Genomic DNA, 24,827 nt, shown 5'->3' on the forward strand with positions numbered 1-24,827 from the left:
TGGGTCACAGGGGACCTATTCTCTTCTGGAATGCATAGTGAGACTAGCGTGAGGCACTCGGGACCTATTCTACCATGGAATGCCCTGTGAGACAAGCATGGGTCACAGGGGACCTATTCTCTCCTGGAATGCATAGTGAGACTAGCATGAGGCACTCGGGACCTATTCTACCATGGAATGCCCTGTGAGACAAGCATGGGTCAATCGGGACCTATTCTACCATGGAATGCCCTGTGAGACAAGCATGGGGCACTGGGGACCTATTCTCACCTGGGATGCTCTGTGAGACAAGCATGGGCACCGGGGACCTATTCTCACCTGGAATGCCCTGTGAGACAAGCATGGGCACGGGGGACCTATTCTCACCTGGAATGCCCTGTGAGACAAGCATTTGGCACTGGGGACCTATTCTCACCTGAAATGCCCTATGAGACAAGCATGGGCACTCGGGACCTATTCTACCATGAAATGCCCTCATTGGGGACATTGGGTTTCACTGGGAATGATTTCACTAAGGGCAAGCATTGTCCCCTGCAATGCCCTTGAGGAAACCTAATCTCCCAAGGCAAACGAACACGAGCATGGAGAACTCACCTTGCGTCAACCCGGTGAAGGACAGGTATCCCACAATTCCTAGAACGAGGCACATGAACATGGCGAAGATGACACTGAAATGCGTAACGAAGCCCCATCTCTGAGTTGTTGGGTTCTCCAGGGACGAGTGAATCAGGAATGTGTTATGATGACACATGTACGCTGGAACATATCAGAGAGAACATTCTGTAAGCAGCAGATATATATTAATCATGATACAAGAACATATTCACCAGGATACAAGAACATCACCTAGAGAAGCAGACACATTCACCAGGATACAAGAACATCTCCTAGAGAAGCAGACATATTCACCAGGATACAAGAACATCTCCTAGAGAAGCAGACATATTCACCAGGATACAAGAACATCTCCTAGAGAAGCAGACATATTCACCAGGATACAAGAACATCACCTAGAGAAGCAGACACATTCACCAGGATACAAGAACATCTCCTAGAGAAGCAGACATGTTCACCAGGATACAAGAACATCTCCTAGAGAAGCAGACATATTCACCAGGATACAAGATCAACTCCTAGAGAAGCAGACATATTCACCAGGATACAAGAACATCTCCTAGAGAAGCAGACATATTCACCAGGATACAAGATCAACTCCTAGAGAAGCAGACATATTCACCAGGATACAAGAACATCACCTAGAGAAGCAGACATATTCACCAGGATACAAGAACATCTCCTAGAGAAGCAGACATATTCACCAGGATACAAGAACATCTCCTAGAGAAGCAGACATATTCACCAGGATACAAGATCAACTCCTAGAGAAGCAGACATATTCACCAGGATACAAGAACATCTCCTAGAGAAGCAGACATATTTACCAGGATACAAGAACATCTGCAGAAGCAGACATATTCACCAGGATACAAGAACATCTCATAGAGAAGCAGACATATTCACCAGGATACAAGAACATCTACAGAAGCAGACATATTCACCAGGATACAAGAACGTCTCCTAGAGAAGCAGACACATTCACCAGGATACAAGAACATCACCTAGAGAAGCAGACATATTCACCAGGATACAAGAACATCTCCTAGAGAAGCAGACATATTCACCAGGATACAAGAACATCTCCGAGAAAAGCAGACACTTCACCAGGATACAAGAACATCTCCTAGAGAAGCAGACATATTCACCAGGATACAAGAACATCACCTAGAGAAGCAGACATATTCACCAGGATACAAGAACATCACCTAGAGAAGCAGACATATTCACCAGGATACAAGAACATCTCCGAGAAAAGCAGACACTTCACCAGGATACAAGAACATCTCCTAGAGAAGCAGACATATTCACCAGGATACAAGAACATCTTCTAGAGAAGCAGACATATTCACCAGGATACAAGAATATCTCCTAGAGAAGCAGACATATTCACCAGGATACAAGAACATCTCCTCGAGAAGCAGACATATTCACCAGGATACAAGAACATCTCCTAGAGAAGCAGACATATTCACCAGGATACAAGAACATCTCCTAGAGAAGCAGACATATTCACCAGGATACAAGAACATCTACAGAAGCAGACATATTCACCAGGATACAAGAACGTCTCCTAGAGAAGCAGACACATTCACCAGGATACAAGAACATCACCTAGAGAAGCAGACATATTCACCAGGATACAAGAACATCTCCTAGAGAAGCAGACATGTTCACCAGGATACAAGAACATCTCCTAGAGAAGCAGACATATTCACCAGGATACAAGAACATCTCCTAGAGAAGCAGACATATTCACCAGGATACAAGAACATCTCATAGAGAAGCAGACACGTTCACCAAGATACAAGAACATATCCTAGAGAAGCAGACATATTCACCAAGATACAAGAACATCTAAAGAAGCAGACATATTCACCAGGATACAAGAACGTCTCCTAGAGAAACAGACATATTAACCAGGATACAAGAACATCTCCTAGAGAAGCAGACATATTCACCAGGATACAAGAACATCTCATAGAGAAGCAGACACGTTCACCAAGATACAAGAACATATCCTAGAGAAGCAGACATATTCACCAAGATACAAGAACATCTAAAGAAGCAGACATATTCACCAGGATACAAGAACGTCTCCTAGAGAAGCAGACATATTAACCAGGATACAAGAACATCACCTAGAGAAGCAGACATATTAACCAGGATACAAGAACATCTCCTAGAGAAGCAGACATGTTCACCAAGATACAAGAACATCTAAAGAAGCAGACATATTCACCAGGATACAAGAACATCTCCTAGAGAAGCAGACATATTCACCAGGATACAAGAACATCTCCTAGAGAAGCAGACATATTCACCAGGATATGTGATGAATACTGTAACACCATCCCCATCCCAAACTGAAATACAGCTATGACATCACATTGTTTCAACTGTATTATCTGAAGCGAATTGACGGTTTACGTACCTTCTTTCTAAGCTCATGCATTACAAATGTACCGGCTACAATGATAAAACTGCTCAAACTACACAAGTAGTACCAGCATAAGGGTTAGTTTAAATGCAGCATGGACATCGAAGCACAAGGATTGTCGTGGATTACAAGAAATGTCCATTCAGTATATTTATGTTGTAGTCAAACACTGTTGAACTTGAGTTTGCCTCGAAATAAAAGCATGGTCCCTGTGTATTCCTTCTTTATTCATCATCGGTTGTTTTGAACCTGAGGGTAACTTGAAGTATTCACGTAGGTCCCTTCAACTTGACACAACGGTGTTTGGCCGCATTTATTTTCATTTATTTATTTAAATTTTCTGGCTGTATTTTTAACTCAGATTACACAGAAGTTTGTTACCTTGAGGCTGTATTTAAAAGTAATAATGCACACGTAACTGGATATGCCCTCGTAAATTATCTGTAACGAATGTCCAATTACTTTTGTGATATCCATAACAGGCTCAGCAGAGTGACGAGTACTGTAATGTCATCTTAATCACCTCATCTAGTGTTCCTGGTGAAGTAAATAAGTTATTGACAAGTTGCGCAGAGTATACTCCATTGAGTCAGCCATCACTGCCATCAATCTGATGAACCACTGACTCAGCTTAATGAAAACCATAGGAAATCCAATTACTCTTAAAGAGTATTGCTAATAAACAGTCTAGACGGGTCAGGGCAGTATGCAATCAATGGTGGGTGCATATGGTTCAATTGGGGCAACCGATTCACATCGTATTTACCATGTTTACCAGGTATTTATCTAGACCTGCTCAGAGGCCGATACTCGGCCCAAGTCTGCAGCCAATGTCATTAAAAATTCCCAAATTTAAATTAAAAATTTCAAAATTCATATTAATATATGTAACTAATAAATTGTTATGGATTGTAGATGTAACCTATATTTCACTGATTCAGGACAAAAAAATAGGAAGAGGTTTTTATTCTTAGTTTTGTATTATTACATTGAATGCAATCTCAAAATACCATGTTAAAATACCTTTGAATAAAAAAATACAAACTTTTAAGTAAGAGTGAGTCAGTCAGAGTGTACTGTCAGTGAAGTTTGATGCAGTGTGTGAGTGAGTTGGGTTTAGCACCTCTGTGGACAGTGTTTCAGTGTTATCACAGTGTGTCAAAGAGGGAATCGAACCCAGGCCTACAGCTGGACAAACTGCCATTAGAACTACTAGGCCATTCCATGGCCCCTCAATGACAGAACCTGCATGATGTATGCCTTGATCTGGTAATATAGCACGACCCCTCAATGACAGAATCTGCATGACGTATGCCTTGATCTGGTAATATAGCACGAACCCTCAATGACAGAGCCTGCATGACGTATGCCTTGATCTGGTAATATAGCACGAACCCTCAATGACAGAGCCTGCATGACGTATGCCTTGATCTGGTAATATAGCACGACCCCTCAATGACAGAACCTGCATGACATATGCATTGATCTAGTAATGTAGCATGACCCTTCAATGACAGAACCTGCATGACGTATGCCTTGATCTGGTAATGTAGCACGACCCTTCAATGACAGAACCTGCATGACATATGCCTTGATCTAGTAATGTAGCACGACCCCTCAATGACAGAACCTGCATGACATATGCCTTGATCTGGTAATATAGCACAACCCCTCAATGACAGAACCTGCATGACGTATGCCTTGATCTGGTAATGTAGCACGACCCTTCAATGACAGAACCTGCATGACATATGCATTGATCTAGTAATGTAGCACGACCCTTCAATGACAGAACCTGCATGACGTATGCCTTGATCTGGTAATATAGCACAACCCCTCAATGACAGAACCTGCATGACATATGCATTGATCTAGTAATGTAGCACGACCCTTCAATGACAGAACCTGCATGACGTATGCCTTGATCTGGTAATGTAGCACAACCCTTCAATGACAGAACCTGCATGACGTATGCCTTGATCTGGTAATGTAGCATGACCCTTCAATGACAGAACCTGCATGACATATGCATTGATCTGGTAATATAGCACAACCCCTCAATGACAGAACCTGCATGACGTATGCCTTGATCTGGTAATATAGCACAACCCCTCAATGACAGAACCTGCATGACGTATGCCTTGATCTGGTAATGTAGCATGACCCTTCAATGACAGAACCTGCATGACGTATGCATTAATCTGGTAATGTAGCATGACCCTTCAATGACAGAACCTGCATGATGTATGCATTAATCTGGTAATGTAGCATGAACCTTCAATGACAGAACCTGCACGACGTATGCATTGATCTAGTTATGTAGCACGACCCCTCAATGACAGAACCTGCATGACGTATGCCTTGATCTGGTAATAAAGCACGACCCCTCAATGACAGAACCTGCATGACGTATGCATTAATCTGGTAATGTAGCATGACCCTTCAATGACAGAACCTGCATGACGTATGCCTTGATCTGGTAATAAAGCATGACCCCTCAATGACAGAACCTGCATGACGTATGCCTTGATCTGGTAATAAAGCACGACCCCTCAATGACAGAACCTGCATGACGTATGCATTAATCTGGTAATGTAGCATGACCCTTCAATGACAGAACCTGCATGACGTATGCCTTGATCTGGTAATAAAGCACGACCCCTCAATGACAGAACCTGCATGACGTATGCATTAATCTGGTAATGTAGCATGACCCTTCAATGACAGAACCTGCATGACGTATGCATTAATCTGGTAATGTAGCATGACCCTTCAATGACAGAACCTGCATGACGTATGCATTGATCTAGTTACCGTATTTTCTTGAGTATAGTGCGCACTTTTTTTCCAAAAAACACAGCTGTGTGGAAGGGGGTGCGCTTTATACACGAATTATGAGTTTGGATGTTTTTTTCCCCCATGGAAAGACATTACCGTGAGCATGAAACACCGGGAATACCATGTCAACAAATCCATACTGAAGTACGCAAAATAATCATGTAATTACACTGTCTGGCTATAAAAAGTGTTCTTTGTATATCTGGACTTATGTTTGTAACTTATTTCATTGATTTTATTCAAAATTCCTTATAATATTGTTTTTATTAATTTCGGCGAAATCGTGTGTGAAGCGATCGGAAGATCGCACAACTCACCGTTATTAACAGCAACCACGGTCAGAATACCGCTATTGATGCCTTGAAACAAACTTTAGTTGACAGAGAATCGATACATATATCATAAATGACATACTTTGACTCGTTAAAAGTCATATTTGTTTTTGTTTGACGATTCTATGTCAACATGAAATTATCGCGATCACGTGATCACGTGCGCGTGAGCCTTGACGGTGACTGGTCAGACATGTTCCATGTAAAAAATAATACCCGGGAATAGCGATCAGCTGCTTCGCTTAGGGTTATTATTATTTTAAATATGTTTAGTAAAGGTTGCATATAATTAAGAAAATAATGGAATATATTATTCCTGATAAATAAAATAGTTTCAGATACAATTGTCGCCGATCCTTGCATTAAAAATCTTATAAAGTTATATCATTGGGTGTCTCTTGACTGAATCACCGGTCGATTCCAAGAAAACGTGTGTACAGCTGATTGCTGTTTCCAGCTTAGTTTACGAGAAAATACGCAAGGTAATCTTAATCCCTAAATATAAAACAATGCCTAGCAGAACAATAAATACTATTTAAACGGTAAATAAACATGTCTGGTGATTTTTTATCTCAAATTTCGAATTTGTACTGACGAAGTTTCTCAGCACCCGTTCGTTTGCCGGACTTCGCTGAAAGGGTACGGTGTAAAATATTTCTGCGCATAATATTCAAATTTCTTTTTTTCCAAAATATTGAACCCGCTAGAGGGGGGTGCGCATTATACATGGGTGCGCACTATACTCAAGAAAATACGGTATGTAGCACGACCCCTCAATGACAGAACCTGCATGACATATGGATTGATCTAGTAATGTAGCACGACCCTTCAATGACAGAACCTGCATGACGTATACATTGATCTAGTGATGTAGCACGACCCTTCAATGACAGAACCTGCATGGCGTATGCATTGATCTAGTAACAACAGAACTTGTATAGGGTTATACAATTTGTCATAAAAGAAATACAAAATATGTACATGATCAGACTCCACTGTAGCATCTTTGTGCTGTCAATAGAGAGGCCAACGTTTCCACATCATAAATTCTGATGTGTGAAATTACATAACCAGATCTTGTGGAGAAACAATGAATAAGTATTGTCTTCATCAGCAGCAGAAGAGAACATTTTGTTGCCAGGCTAACATGTAATGGTGAGGAAATAAATTTGAAAATATTTACCAAATGCCATTATTCCTATAGCTTGAGTGATATTATAGTTCGCAAACTGCCAAGCTCCCTCTGTGGGTGGTCTGAAAAACAGGAAACATATGTTTAACATCAAAACTGCTTCTGTGAAAATGACATCAGTACTTTAAAAAACGACCCGTGAAGATATGGGGTAGAATAGGTCTTCAGCAACCCATGCTTGCTGTAAAAGGCGACTAGGCTGATCGTAAGAGGCGACAAACGGGATCGGGTGGTCAGGCTTGCTGACTTGGTTGATGCATGTCATCGTATTCCAACTGCATGGATCAATGCTCATGATGTCAATCACTGGGTTGTCTGGTCCAGACTTGATTATTACAGACCGCGCCATATAGCTGGAATTTTGCTGAGTGCGGCGATAACAAACAAACGTCATCATCATCATCATCATCATCATTTACAAACGGGTTAATACAAAGTGCAACACTTACATATCTTTGGCAAAGATGGCCAGTTTGATGACCACGCTGACCATGATGAAGACAATCAGCAGTATAGATAGAAATGCCCACTGTAAAGATAAACACCAACAAATGTTAAATATACCTGGAACCTCACATCACTTATAGCTGTTATTTTTTAATATTATTTTCACAAATTCAATATGAAACTCGTGAACACTGGCTGCATTTATAGAAAGTTCCAAGTGTCATTTTCAAAAATACTCCTTTCCACTTTCATTCTGAGCCGATATTTCCATAATTTTCCAACACTTCTTAGAACTTTTCTCAAATTATTCATGAACAGCATTCAACTGATGGATATTCCTGCACGAAATGGAGGCAATTTTGTAGGATGAAATTAACTTTGTAATTCTTCTTTAACATCACCATTATAACAATTCTCCTGAAGTCAATTCCCATTACAGCTGAAGCTTGTCATTATTTAAAATTCTACATCAAGCTCCTCCCCAGCACTTGACACCTTGGTTACAATCCTGGTAACATCGCTGCCACCAGAGTGCAAGCAGCCATTACAAGAATCTTGAAATTTGCCTTCAACCCCAAATGTAGTGACAATTATATTTTTCTATGCATTGGGAATGCCACCATTCTGCATTTGGAAAAGGATTACCGCTGACTATTTTTATCAGATGAATTTATGAGTTGTTTTTGATTACTCATATTTGTTCGAGATTGCAGACTAACGGAAAAGCACCAATCTTCCTCTTTAAATTCTTACTACACCAACTCCATGTTAGTTGAAATGAAACAGAAATTCAAACTGACAAACAAAGAAAATATTCAGCATTAGAACAGTCATCGCTTAGTTGTAAACATTACAGTCAGTTGGTTGCAAGTTCAACTCCATGCATGGTTGTGCCTGCCAATCACTGTGGGGAGCTGTGACTGGTGGCAACGATAGTATGGAGAGCTCTGCAAATCGTCTGTTGGTGTGGGGAGCTCGATCCTGTGTGAATAAAGGTAGATAACTCACCTTTCCGAGGCGAGCAATATTCCTATAGAGTGACAGGGGTAGAGTTATGATCAGCGTTGAAATAAAGATGATAAACTGTCGGTTGCCCAGCACTGAGTGAATTAATGTCTCTTCTGAAATAGCAAAACGTCAATGACAACATATAACAATTTTAAAATTTAGTTTTAAAATTTCTTGGAAATTTTTAAACTGCTAAAATGATCGATGTTCATGGAGTTTAATTTCCAAAAATTGGGTGTTTTCAATTTCAGCTCACTCAAGGAAACATATTGATGAGTGTAGCTCTTGAATACATCCAACACATCTTCTGGATCTGTCACTGGTGAAATAGGGGTTTACGGTGAGGTGAGGTGAAATGGGGTTAACATCGCTTCCAAGATTATTGTACTTATGTAGCGACATGCATAGGTGTGTGCGTGCATATGTGTGTGCATGCGTGTGTCCGGACTGATGCCGATTCATAGTGCTAGCCCACTTAGACACGATGCCGCAGTTTAACATGAATATCCCAAGACAGACACAGGGAGACAAGCATGGGGTACGGAGGACCTGTTCTACCCAGGAATCCCAACAGTGAGACTAACATCAGGAACTCAGGACCTGTTCTATCCAAGAATCCCCACAGGGAGACAAGCATAGGGTACTGGAGACCTGTTCTAATCTGGATTCCCCACAGGGAGACAAGCATGGGGTACTGGAGACCTGTTCTACCCTGGATTCCCCACAGGGAGACAAGCATGGGGTACTGGAGACCTGTTCTACCCTGGATTCCCCACAGGGAGACAAGCATGGTTACTGAGGACCTGTTCTACCCTGGATTCCCCACAGGGAGACAAGCATGGGGCACTGGGAACCCTTTCTACCCAAGGATCCAGACAAACAAGGGCTACCAGGGACCTTTTCTGCCTCAGTCTCAGGAGTAACAAAAACATTTAATTCGAAAATAGGAGTGAATAGTGTGAAAAGGAGTAAAAGGTATAACCAGTGCAGCGTCCAGTAATGTCACTTACCCTCTCCGCCAAACCACAGAACGATCTTGGTGAGTGTGTCGCCGATGATGACATTGTAGCTCACCATCGCTGAAAGGACAGATAGCTGGTTCAATAACATCATCAAAAACCATATACAAACTTACTGATCTTTACTGAAGTGATTGTTGTCATGTGCCACAGACGGTTATAATCATCCTCAGCAATGGTAAGGCCTTGTAGGACATTAGACAACAAAACCGGCGGAGATATTGCTAGCAGTGGTAAGATCTAGTCTTGTAGGACATTAGACAACACAACCGGAGGAGACACCACAAGCAATGGTAAGATCTAAACTTGTAGGACATTAGACAACAAAACAAGTGCAGACACTGCTAGCAGTGGTAAGATCTAGTCTTGTAGGACATTAGACAACAAAACAAGTTCAGACACCACAAGCTATGGTAAGATCTAGTCTTGTAGGAGTGAGTGAGTGAGTGAGTTGGTTTAACGCCGCTTTTAACAGTATTCCAGTTATATCGTGGTGTGTCAGCTTAATGTGGGAGGAGAGCCCGAAGTGATGCAGGTCTCAGACGTTTACCACTTTGGTGAAACCCACAAGCATGGGTATGGTGCTGACAAACCTAGAAACATAATCGGGGCGAACCAGGATTCGAACCCACAATCATAGGTTTCTGGCGTGCCCAAGGGACGCAACTCTGCACGGCAAATCGCGGCGCCTTACACGACTGGGCCACCTGTGCCCCCTAGTCTTGTAGGACATTAGACAACAAAACCGGATGAGACACCACAAGCAATGGTAAGATCTAGACTTGTAGGACATTAGACAACAAAATAAGTGCAGACACCACTAGCAGTGGTAAGATCTAGTCTTGTAGGACATTAGACAAGAAAACAAGTGCAGACACCACAAGCTAGAGTAAGATCTAGTCTTGTAGGACATTAGAAAAAAAAACCCTGGCAGAGACACCACAAGCAATGGTAAGATCTAGTCTTGTAGGACATTAGACAAGAAAACAAGTGCAGACACCGCTAGCAGTGGTAAGATCTAGTCTTGTAGGACATTAGACAAGAAAACAAGTGCAGACACCGCTAGCAGTGGTAAGATCTAGTCTTGTAGGACATTAGACAAGAAAACAAGTGCAGACACCGCTAGCAGTGGTAAGACCTAGTCTTGTAGGACATTAGACAAGAAAACAAGTGCAGACACCGCTAGCAGTGGTAAGATCTAGTCTTGTAGGACATTAGACAAGAAAACAAGTGCAGACACCGCTAGCAGTGGTAAGATCTAGTCTTGTAGGACATTAGACAAGAAAACAAGTGCAGACACCGCTAGCAGTGGTAAGATCTAGTCTTGTAGGACATTAGACAAGAAAACAAGTGCAGACACCGCTAGCAGTGGTAAGATCTAGTCTTGTACGACATTAGACAAGAAAACAAGTGCAGACACCACAAGCTATGGTAAGATCTAGTCTTGTAGGACATTAGACAAGAAAACAAGTGCAGACACCGCTAGCAGTGGTAAGATCTAGTCTTGTACGACATTAGACAAGAAAACAAGTGCAGACACCACAAGCGATGGTAAGATCAAGTCTTGTAGGACATTAGACAAGAAAACAAGTGCAGACACCCCTAGCAATGGTAAGATCTAGTCTTGTAGGACATTAGACAAGAAAACAAGTGCAGACACCGCTAGCAGTGGTAAGATCTAGTCTTGTACGACATTAGACAAGAAAACAAGTGCAGACACCACAAGCTATGGTAAGATCTAGACTTGTAGGACATTAGACAAGAAAACAAGTGCAGACACCCCTAGCTATGGTAAGATCTAGTCTTGTAGGACATTAGACAAGAAAACAAGTGCAGACACCCCTAGCTATGGTAAGATCTAGTCTTGTAGGACATTAGACAAGAAAACAAGTGCAGACACCGCTAGCAGTGGTAAGATCTAGACTTGTAGGACATTAGACAAGAAAACAAATGCAGACACCACAAGCAATGGTAAGATCTAGTCTTGTAGGACATTAGACAAGAAAACAAGTGCAGACACCCCTAGCTATGGTAAGATCTAGTCTTGTAGGACATTAGACAAGAAAACAAGTGCAGACACCCCTAGCTATGGTAAGATCTAGTCTTGTAGGACATTAGACAAGAAAACAAGTGCAGACACCCCTAGCTATGGTAAGATCTAGTCTTGTACGACATTAGACAAGAAAACAAGTGCAGACACCGCTAGCTATGGTAAGATCAAGCAGGACATTAGATCAAAGTTTTAAAAATTATCAAAACTGAATTATTTAATTATTTTTACATTACAGCCGATAAAGCACAGGACATGATTTCCCAAAGGAACTGCAAATCCAATCTACAAGTTAAATGTCTCATAAATGGTACTTAATTGCCTTCCGAGCTTAGAATGCCTAACTCCTGGACTCAATCGATCACAGAGCCCATTTATAACACCACGTGTGAAGCAATAGCATTTGCTATGCCCCCTCACACTCTATTATACAAAACATACGATTCAATCAGCAAATAGCTTTGTTATAGTCAAGCCACATGCGTATTGCTGTGTCATCTATTCTTCCATAGGCTTGCATCAGCAGATACTATTCCCCTGAAACTAGAAGTTATTACCCTAAAACCTGATCATTCAAAAGGAGGAGAGTGCACCATTTCCAAACAGTGGAAATATAATGAGCATGAATTCCAGAGGACTGGATCCGAGGAGCCCGCTAGCGCAGATTCCAAGATTATGGGTTAATTTTCTCAATGAAGCGTTCACACCAGTCCCTTAGAGAGTTCTTTGAAAATCACATTCTTGACTGATTGATGAACGAAGAAATTTCTCTGCATTTACGCAGACAATAAAATCATTTTAATATGTGTCCCTCTGGAAGATGTGGGTGCTGTGTAGGTCGTAGATCCACTTTTTATGCATGTTGCTGAGTTGACAGATAAAATTTAATGCCATTCAATGTGCAATTGAACGTTCAAATATTGTGAAGCCAAGGATATTCACCAATACAGTGATACACTATTAAGTGAGTGAGTGGGTGAGTATGGTTTTACGCCGCTTTTAGCAATATTCCAGCAATATCATGGCGGGGTACACCAGAATTGGACTTCACATATTGTACCCACGTGGGGAATCGAACCTGGGTCTTCGGCGTGACGAGCGAACGCTTAAACCACTTGGCTACCCCAGCACCCCTACACCATTAAGAATCTTATAGACACTTTGGTTTGTTTATTATACAATTCCCCACACAGCATTATTCAAGACATGATGGCGGTCTATAAATACAGTAAACTATGGTTATAACAAACTCAAAGGGACGACTAGTTTTAGTTCGTTATAACTGCAGTTCGTTATAAGCATTTTGACTGAATTTCCTCACTCTTGTTGTCACATTTTATCGACATCATATATCCACTTCAAAAGCTACAGCCTAATCAAAATTTTTACTATTGTTAATTGGGGGAGTAAAATGAGACAAGGTTTCAGTACTTAATCCAGTTAATCACTTGCCTTCAAATTACTGCCTACAACAGCCGCGCATGGCCACAGATGTTTTGATAGGCTGATTGGTGACACGTCAGCAACTCGGAGATTACCAGTTCGTTAGAAACACAAGCATTGTTGTAGACAGAGTGCACACGGGACCACAAAGTGAGTTTGTTATATCCGTCAGTTCGTTATAAGCGTGTTTGTTATATCCATTAATTTTAAATCATAAAATATACAGCCTATGACCGGGACCGAAAAAACAGTTTGTTATATCCGTCAGTTGGTTATAAGCGTGTTCGCTATAAATGTAGTTTACTGTAATTGATGTCTGGACCAGACAATAAAGGAAGCACTATTGTGAGCAGTGATCCATGTGATCAGGGTACGATACACAATCAACCAAATCACCAAGTGTGCCCACTAGGGCTGGGACGGGTAACTCGGGTACTTGGGTCGGGTGGACCTGAGTAGGACCAGGGTACCCACAGGACTACCTGGACCCGTGGTTAGTCACATGATATATTGTTTAATGACAAAATTTATCTAAAACTCTATGCTTACACTACAAGTCACTAATGTTCCCATTTCTTTCTGACAATGCGCCCATTCCTTCTGACTTTTATATGTTTGAATAAAGATAAAACTTCATGCAGTAAACTTCAGTGTATGCATGCCCAGATCGCTTTACACGTGTATCTCAATACATTTTGCCAGGGCTACTGTCAAACGTCTCCAAATCGCACAGTTTGTACCTATCTCTAAATATCTACAACGGGTAGCCGGGTAGGGTTTGGTAATATGGGGGTGGGTTCCCGGGTAGTAAATTTGGACTCGTCCCAGCCCTAGTGTCCACCCATCCTTCCTGCCTGTTACAACCAGCATTGGTTGCTGGGACCTATGAATATACACTAACCAACAGTGGAACCCTGTGAGAGATGGGATCGGGTGGTCAGGCTTGCCGACATGGTTAATGCATGTCATCATATCCCAATTGCATAGATCGATGCTACTGATCTCAATCACTGGATTGTCTGGTCCAGACTCGATTATTTACAGACCATCGTCATATAGCTGGAACATTGCTGAGTGCGGCGTTAAACAACAAACGAACAAACAAACGGTTTAGTAATGCACCTTCAATGATCTGGCAATACTCTGCTGCCTAACCAGGGATTCATGTAGACGAGCCCAGAGATTGATATTCGGCCCCTTGTCTGCCTCAAATGTCATTATAAATTCCCAAAATGAAATTCCAAGTTTCCCAATTTATGTTAATACATATAACAAATAGCTAATCTTATGTCTTTGGAGAAAAACGTGACTGATAACAGGACAATAGGAAGAAGTCGTACTGCTCAGTTAGATATTATTGCATTGAATGCAATCACAAAATACAACGTTAAAATACGCCTACCTATTAACGAAAAATAGAACTTAGAAAAATCCTAATTTGGAACAAAATAATGATTTTTCCCCATTGGCCTGCTAGGAGCGCTTAGTTTAGAACCCTGGGCCTAGATTTTCGAAACGATCTTAGCTAAGATAAATCTTAACTACTTACGTTCAAAGATAAGATATCTTAAGACTAAGATAAGATAGATTTTCGAAACAATCGTAAACCTGTCGCAGATCGCTCAGAGCTACGACACCTATCTGTAGCGGGAGAATAGCTCGAAGTCGTCAAGCGTATCGAGGGGACGAGTTCTGTCTCGGAATATCCTCGGTCTTGTCATCAAATCATTGTCATCTTCATCATGAAAAATGTCCAGAGCAAATTATACCGCCATCTTGGATGAGGATAAAATAAACTTACGACAGGTATAGGGCTATCTTAGATTTACGACAAACTTAAGATATCTTAGGGCTACGATAGTTTCGAAAATAGGCTACGATAGCCTACGATTTCTTTACGATAACTTTACGATAATCTTAGGGCTAAAATCGTTTCGAAAATCTAGGCCCTGGATAAATCTCTGCTTACACAGCAGTGTACTTACAGCACATGTTTACTACCATGCCTAATTAGTTGACAACAGCTCATAAATAAATATATGTATATGGCAGATGGCAGATGGCAGGTCACTTCAACACAACCACGCAACAGCTGTGCACACCAACTACCTGACAGTGTCATCAGTGATGGCATGACCCCGCATGGAACTCGTCTCTGAATTAACATTTTCATCCTTTTATCTTGGACTACATCTTTGTCAGTCTTTCAAGTAGCCTATTCTGTGTGAACTTAACATTGTAACTTGATGTGTTATTGTTCCAGTTAATCATTTCAAGCTGATTGGTTGCTTTCATTACTGACGAAGAATCAGGAGAGAAATCTGTGAGCCGAATATTATTTGTTGTCATTCATTTTGATCAGTTTGTGCTGATGGTTAACAAATTCATCATAAAACTTCAACAGTTAATCAACAGACAAGGGTTGTTATGCAAAATTTCCAAGCAGATTTGAGATTCACCACAGGCAGATATATAACTGGACCTGTTCTATACCGGCCAGGTTTACATGACATCACCACAGGCAGATAGATAACCAGACGTGTTCTATACCACCCAGGTTTACATGACATTACCACAGGCAGATAGACAACTGGACCTGTTCTATACCACCCAGGTTTACATGACATTACCACAGGCAGATAGATAACAGGACCTGTTCTATACCACCAAGGTTTACATGACATCACCACAGGCAGATAGATAACCAGACGTGTTCTATACCACCCAGGTTTACATGACATTACCACAGGCAGATAGATAACAGGACCTGTTCTATACCACCAAGGTTTACATGACATCACCACAGGCAGATAGATAACCAGACGTGTTCTATACCACCCAGGTTTACATGACATTACCACAGGCAGATAGATAACAGGACCTGTTCTATACCACCAAGGTTTACATGACATCACCACAGGCAGATAGATAACCAGACGTGTTCTATACCACCCAGGTTTACATGACATTACCACAGGCAGATAGATAACAGGACCTGTTCTATACCACCAAGGTTTACATGACATCACCACAGGCAGATAGATAACCAGACGTGTTCTATACCACCCAGGTTTACATGACATTACCACAGGCAGATAGATAACAGGACCTGTTCTATACCACCAAGGTTTACATGACATCACCACAGGCAGATAGATAACCAGACGTGTTCTATACCACCCAGGTTTACATGACATTACCACAGGCAGATAGATAACCGGACCTGTTCTATACCACCAAGGTTTACATGACATCACCACAGGCAGATAGATAACAGGACCTGTTCTATACCACCAAGGTTTACATGACATCACCACAGGCAGATAGATAACCGGACCTGTTCTATACCACCAAGGTTTACATGACATCACCACAGGCAGACAGACAACTGGACCTGTTCTATACCGGCCAGGCTTACATGACATCACCACAGGCAGATATATAACCGGACCTGTTCTATACCACCAAGGTTTACATGACATCACCACAGGCAGATAGATAACCGGACCTGTTCTATACCACCAAGGTTTACATGCCATCACCACAGGCAGATATAGAACTGGACCTGTTCTATACCGGCCAGGCTTACATGACATTACCACAGGCAGATAGATAACCGGACCTGTTCTATACCACCCAGGTTTACATGACATCACCACAGGCAGATAGATAACCAGACGTGTTCTATACCACCCAGGTTTACATGACATCACCACAGGCAGATAGATAACCAGACGTGTTCTATACCACCCAGGTTTACATGACATTACCACAGGCAGATAGATAACCAGACGTGTTCTATACCACCCAGGTTTACATGACATTACCACAGGCAGATAGATAACAGGACCTGTTCTATACCGGCCAGGTTTACATGACATCACCACAGGCAGATAGACAACTGGACCTGTTCTATACCGGCCAGGTTTACATGACATCACCACAGGCAGATATAGAACTGGACCTGTTCTATACCGGCCAGGTTTACATGACATCACCACAGGCAGATAGACAACTGGACCTGTTCTATACCGGCCAGGTTTACATGACATCACCACAGGCAGATATAGAACTGGACCTGTTCTATACTGGCCAGGATTACATGACATCACCACAGGCAGATATAGAACTGGACCTGTTCTATACCGGCCAGGATTACATGACATCACCGCAGGCAGATATAGAACTGGACCTGTTCTATACCGGCCAGGCTTACATGACATCACCACAGGCAGATATAGAACTGGACCTGTTCTATACCGGCCAGGATTACATGACATCACCACAGGCAGATAGACAACTGGACCTGTTCTATACTGGCCAGGATTACATGACATCACCACAGGCAGATATAGAACTGGATCTGTTCTATACAGGCCAGGATTACATGACATCACCACAGGCAGATATAGAACTGGACCTGTTGTATACTGGCCAGGATTACATGACATCACCACAGGCAGATATAGAACTGGACCTGTTCTATACTGGCCAGGATTACATGACATCACCACAGGCAGATATAGAACTGGACCTGTTCTATACCAGCCAGGCTTACATGACATCACCACAGGCAGATAGACAACTGGACCTGTTCTATACCAGCCAGGCTTACATGACATCACCACAGGCAGATAGATAACCGGACCTGTTCTATACCGGCCAGGCTTACATGTAGAGACAGCACACATCACCACAGGCAGATATTAAGACCCTGTTCTTCCCTGCCAGGCTTACACAAGAAGTCCCCACACATGTGACACCTGCTGAGATGACACTTACCTATAAAGGGGTAGAGGAACTGCAGAACAGTGAGCACATAGAAACCGGGCCGGCCAAATGCCACCAGCACCATATCCTGGAAGAAGAACACAGAAGTTGAAGAACAGATGGAGGATCATGTACACTTTATAACCATTCAAGTCATCAACACTGTTGTCAACACCATCAACAGTGTTCCCAATACCATAAACGCTGTTGCCAACACCATCAACAGTGTTCCCAATACCATAAACGCTGTTGCCAACACCATCAACAGTGTTCCCAACACCACCAACAGTGTTCCCAATACTCACACACTGTTCCCAATACCACCAACAGTGTTGCCAAAACCATCAACAGTTTCCCCAATACCACCAATACTGTTCCAATACCACCAACACTGTTCCCAATACAATTAAAAGTATTTCCAATACCATAAACTGTGTTCCCAATACCACAAACAGTGTTCCCAATACCATTAAAAGTATTTCCAATACCATAAACTGTTCCCAATACCATAAACAGTGTTTACAATACCACCAACACTGTTCAAAATACCAACAACAGTGTTCCCAATACCACAAACAGTGTTCCCAATACCATCAAAAGTATTTCCAATACGATAAACTGTGTTCCCAATACCATAAACAGTGTTTATAATACCACCAACACTGTTCAAAATACCAACAACAGTGTTCCCAATACCACAAACAGTGTTCCCAATACCAATAACAGCATTCCCTGACTATTATCAACATACTGCTGAAACCCACAAGGTGTTGACCAACCTAGGATCAGTATCAGGGCTAAGCCCCCCGATGCTTAGTCGATCATCAAACTCAAAGCGATGATTGATTCATGCATTTAAGTTTCTCCAAATGCAGCAGCCATAAAATTTCAGAGTCCTGTGAGGGGATTCGAACCCTGGACCTTCTGATCCAACATCGGACGCCTTGTCCACATGACCAAAGAGGTTTACACCATCAGCAAGCTCGCAAGGTAAGGATGTCATCTGTGGGATGACTCCAAAGCCGTTTCTTGAGCTGACAGTGTACAGAGTGATCTTAAATCTACAGGAAGTGAAGTCCACTCAACACCTGCCTCATAGGTGAAAGATCTTTTGAAGGACAAGACTCTTTCACTAGATCACACAGGTGAGCTGAAGCTCTAACACACTGGTTGTGAGTGTCAGGATCTTGTATCATATCCTTTGCTTGACCGGAAGCAGGTGAACAATATATACTGTAAATCTTGAAATTAACGAGCGTGATTTAAATGCGAAAAATGCGAGTGGTCTTTACTCGCATTATTAAACATCACATTTATATCAACAATAAGACATTTTGGGTAGCAGAAATATCAACTTAGACATACGCTGAAAAAAACAACTATGTATTCCACATCACTGTTTATTGAGCAGCACTTGTAACAAGTATATAAACAATGTCATTCAAACACTAATTACATGCTGTGAATTGTCACTGCTGGGGTCAAGACTATAGTTCTACTCACTCATGTCATCACTGATTACACCGGCAAATGCGTCAAAGGCCGACACTAGCCAGCACACGTGTATTGTTTTAGCGGAAGTACTCTACACAGCGATAATAAGCGGTGCTATTTGGTGTGTGATTGGATTAATGTAAGGTTGGATTAAGGTGAGGATTCTCCTGTATTTTCTTAAGATATAAATCCACTGATGCTTGAGAGGAGGGGGTGTCGCATTCATATTGAGTCACATTTTTGGCTAGGGGCCAGCGGTCTCATTCTTTTGGAGACACATTAATTTCACAATTTACAGTAATTAAATTTTTAAAAATAACACGCTATACGGAATTGCCTTGGGAACCCATGTTCCACAAATAACATGTATTCAAATTTAGCACAAATTACAACGATAATATCACTATACCACACAATAACATCACAGTATGACACAATAATCATAGCACAATATGACACAATAATCATAGCACAATATGACACACCTTCCATTATCACTTCGCCAATTCTGTAAATTGTCCATTGATTTCTCAACACTACAAACATGCCTCAAGGCGTAACTGTTTGTCAATGTCAAATTGGTCTGTTTTCTCTGCCTTGGAGCGGACTATAAAGAGATGCTGACGGCATCAATTCACTCTCTTTACCTCTGTTGACTTCCTGTGTAAAGTCAGGATCGCCATCAACACCATATTTCCTATAATAAAAGACCCCTTCTACATTGTCATCAACCACTGAAAGTACATCCTCCATTTTCCAACATGTTATAGTCCCTTACCCATTAATCATTAGGGCTGGCTAAAAAGATTGATAATCAGGATTATCATCGATGGGAAGAACTATTAATGATTATCAAAATGAGTGAGTGAGTGAGTGAGTGAGTTGGGTTTAACGCCGCTTTTAACAGTATTCCAGTTATATAGCGGCGTGTCAGCTTAATGTGGGAGGAAAGCCAGAAGTGATGCAGGTCTTAGACGTTTACCACTTCGGTGAAACCCACGAGCATGGGTATGGTGCTGACAAACCTAGAAACATAATCAGGGCGAACCAGGATTCGAACCCAAAATCATAGGTTTCTGGCGTGCCCAGGGGACGCAAGATTATCAAAATGAAAGTGATGTCATTGACAATAACTTACATAAACTATTGTGATGAAATAAAGTTGAGATTTACTCAAACAGACTTGTTTTTGTCAAAAATGTCAATTGTCAAAGCTGGAATGAAACTGTTTTGGTTATGTCTCAAATGTCTAAAAAAATGTCTATGTATAAATGTGTCACTGCTCACCAGTGAAATATGTTGATTTCTTTCGGGACTTTCTCATATACATAAGTTACTCCTCCAATATTTACGGATACTTGATCGATTATGGTTAGCAGTTATCGCTCTCTATAATCTTCCGTATTCGACCAAATATCGAACAAATTGACCCTATTTTTTCACCAAAATAATATTCTAATAAGAGCCCCCTATTTCTAATTTTGAGAGCAGCCTGGGCGCTTATTATGTCGAATACGGTATATCGATAGCCAGCCCTATTAAAAAACACAGTTTTGTTTCAGATCCGTCACCATCTTTATATCACTAACCGAAGTCAGGTTTTCTCACCCAGACAGACAACCGATCTATTTGGTCGCCTCTTACGATGAGCATAGGTTGCTGGGGACCAATCATAATCCGAAATCCCTGGAGTAGAAGATAGGGCTGGGACAAGTCCACATTTACTACCCGGGTACCCATCACCCTATTACTTGACCCTATCTAGATACCCACTGTTGATATCTAAAGATAGGTACAAACTGTCCGATTTTGAAAAGTTTGACCGTAGCCCTGGCAAAATGTATTTAGATACACATATAAAGCGATCTGGTCATGCATACACTGAAGTTTACTTGAATGAAGTTTTATCTTAATTCAAACATATAAAAGTCAGAAGGAATGGGTGCATTGTCAGCAAGAAATTGGAACATTAATGAGTCCAGTGCGAACTGATACCATGACCTTGGTATGGTTTCAAAGGTGAAGGTGAGTGTGTGAGTTTAATGCTGCTGTCAGTCATCATGACAGCTACAGAATGTCAGCTACAGCATGTCAACTTCATCATGTGAAAGGAAAGTCTGAAGGTGCAGGTCTAGATGTTTACCACACTGAGGTGAAGTCAGCTGATCCTACCAAGGCTAAGGGATGTAACTCTGCATAGGGATGCAATGCCTCAGACCACTGCCCCTCTTTACGACTGGGCTACATATTTCATTTTTCATGTTACTTAATCTTTATTCCTTAATTCCAGCAAAAAGTACAGTTAATGATGTAAAAATACATTTAAAAAAATGTTCAAACGATAAAACATAGACATATGCTGATATTTTTCTAATGATAGGAATAAAATTGTACCCGTGAAGTTCCAGGTTAGAAAAGGTCTTCAGCAACCCATGCTTGCCGTAAAAGGCTACTAAGCTTAGTGTAAGAGGCAACCAATGGGATCAGGTGGTCATGCTCGCTGACTTGGTTGATGCATGTCATCGTATCCCAATTGTGTGGACTAATGCTCATGATGTCAATCACTGGATTGTCTGGTCCAAACTGTGCAGCGTTTAACAACAAACAAACAAACAAACAAATGGAGGTCACAGAAATTATATACTCCACAATGAAGCCAAGAAATTCCCAGGTCAGGTGATCTAAGACTGGTTATCCTACAAGGCTTAATTTCCAGAGATTAATTTGTACACTTAGCTTCCCAAAATCTAATAAGTATTCTGGTCAGGTTTATCCACACACGATTGCAGTGTATTCATGGCGGCCTGGATGTGAGTCTGCCAGGAGAACGAAGCAGGAGATGAATAATGGACCATAAAATATTCATAACTTTATCAGACGGCCTGATAATAGCTGGGTGCTTATGTCAGGAACAGTAATTGGTGTCTGTGATCGGACTCGGCCAGCAGCCCACACAACCCTCCATCCCCCCGTACCCGGGAAATCTTCATCTGTTACGATGTCTTCTCCGCAGCTGAATTCTTTAAATCTCACCTAACACAGATAAGGACACAGTTCCCATCAGAAGCTCAGTTTCAAAGTGACGGATCAGCTGCCTTTTCTAATTTGGTTTTGTTCTCAGTAGGCCGAAAACCTGTCAGTACCGGCACATAATTTTGTCAAGGAAAGATAACTCTCTTGTTAGAATTTAGACCCAAAATGGCCAATTATACCATGTTGGATTTTAAACTGACTGCCACAATTTGCTGTGTAACAGATTCTGTTAGATGTCCCATTGGCCCATTTACATCGTTTTGCCACGGTTCCTGTGCAATTGCTTCTTAATCCATCCTTATGCACCGCTCCACAGACATTTCATCAATAATTGTCACAAATTACAAGGTTAAAGGATTTGCCATCCCCTCTGAAGGATTACAGTCCGACCAAAATAAATCTGAGCCATGCTTCAGACGATGGCGCTATTGGTTTGTACCGTAATTACTCTATTAGCAACACATGTAGATACTGATGCAGTCATCAACTGGCTGCATCCTTATTGGCTGATATAAGCTTTTGTTACTGTTTGGTTTTGATGTTGTGAAGGAATGAAACCAAACATCACAGAATTAAATCATGTCATCCAGTCAGATTATTAAGTGGAAAATGTTGAAACAAAATAGACTTGTTTGTATGACAAGCAGGGTCTCCTGGCAAACAGGGTTTCTGCACTAACAGGGTTTCTGCACTAACAGGGTTTCTGCACTAACAGGGTTTCTGCACTAACAGGGTTTCCTGACTAAAAGGGTTTCCTGACTAAAAGGATTTCCCGACTACAAGGCATTCTAGAAGTTGGCAAATAATTAAGAAAAACATACAACTTTATGGATAACAACTCCTGGTAATAGGCTAATTAGGATCCAGTCAGCTTGTCACAACTGTATAATCCCTTTTATCTTTATCCTTACTGTAAATCTGGCTTCACTACCCGTGTGCTTCATTACCTGTGTGCTATTTATCATTCCTACTGTATATTTGGCTTCACCCAATTATCTACTTGTTATCTATTACCATTGATGTCTATGTTAATCTGCTACTTATCACAACATCTCATCACTTGGTTGTAGTCACTCCAGCTTGATAACGGTTTAAGAATCTACATCGAAACGTCGCTATATGCAATAAACCAGAAGTTATTATCCATAAAGTTGTACGTTTTTCTTAAGGTTTCCACACTAACAGGGTTTGGTAGGGGTTTCATGAATAACAGAGCATCCAGACTAAAATTTCCAGGGTTAAAAGGGTTTCCAGACTAAAAGGGTTGCTCAACTAACAGGGTTTTATGATCAACAGGGTTTCCAGCCTAACGAGGTTTCCTGGTAGCAAGGTTTCTTGGTAAAAAGGGTTTCCAGACAAAAAGGGATGCTCAACTAACAGGGTTTTATGATCAAAAGGGTGTCAATACTTGCAGGGTTTCTTGGTTAAAAGGGTTTCTAGACTAAGAGGGATGCTTAACTAACAGGGTTTTATGATCAAAAGGGTGTCAATACTTGCAGGGTTTCTTGGTTAAAAGGGTTTCTAGACTAAGAGGGATGCTTAACTAACAGGGTTTTATGATCAAAAGGGCTTCCATACTCACACTGTTTCCAGACTAACAAGGTTTAGAAACTATACAGCACCATTACCAAACGGAAAAACAAATAAAGACAGAACAGTTCTGTCCCTAATGAAACATAGATGATCTTACGAATACTTGTTTTGCTACTGATGCCATATCATAGATGAATGGGTGTTTAAATTTGGTGGCAATTGTTGCTATCAATATAGATTGGCTGCAGGAGAAAGAAATTGAAATACCAAATAAAAATAAGCATTAATTGAAAACACTGTCGTTATGAAACAAAATATGGTACTCTAGAGACTAATTGTGCTTGTCCTTGGGACAATGTCCCGTTGCCAGGGTATTGGTGTTTACAGGACCGCCTCCGTGGTCTTGTGGTAGAGCGTCCGCCCGGAGAGCGGAAGGTCCGGGGTTCGATCCCCGGCCGCGTCATACCAAAAGATGTTAAAAGATGGTACTTGTTGTTATCCTGTCTGGCGCTCGGCATTAAGGGGCTAAAACAAGGACTGGTCGGCTCGGAGTCAGTATACTGTGTCTGAGTGGGGTATTCATGTTAAACTGCGGCATGGTATCTCAGTGAGC

The 24,827-nt window shown here is 41.4% G+C and overlaps 1 protein-coding gene across 1 annotated transcript in view; it reads right to left on the reverse strand.

Moving 5' to 3' along the window:
• The window catches only part of LOC124148033 (putative sodium-coupled neutral amino acid transporter 11), a 151,627-nt gene that overhangs the window by 12,004 nt on the left and 114,796 nt on the right, over nt 1–24,827 (reverse strand). The window contains exons 5-10 of the mRNA XM_048386624.1: nt 18,167–18,242; nt 9,883–9,951; nt 8,873–8,985; nt 7,867–7,946; nt 7,409–7,479; nt 595–756 (exon numbers count right to left, since the gene is read on the reverse strand). Of these exons, the coding sequence (XP_048242581.1) occupies nt 595–756; nt 7,409–7,479; nt 7,867–7,946; nt 8,873–8,985; nt 9,883–9,951; nt 18,167–18,242 (571 nt within the window). The remainder of the gene's footprint in view (nt 1–594; nt 757–7,408; nt 7,480–7,866; nt 7,947–8,872; nt 8,986–9,882; nt 9,952–18,166; nt 18,243–24,827) is intronic.

Source organism: Haliotis rufescens, unplaced genomic scaffold (genome assembly GCF_023055435.1).
Source record: "Haliotis rufescens isolate VD_foot unplaced genomic scaffold, xgHalRufe1.0.p SCAF_10, whole genome shotgun sequence".
Lineage (NCBI taxonomy): Eukaryota > Metazoa > Mollusca > Gastropoda > Lepetellida > Haliotidae > Haliotis > Haliotis rufescens.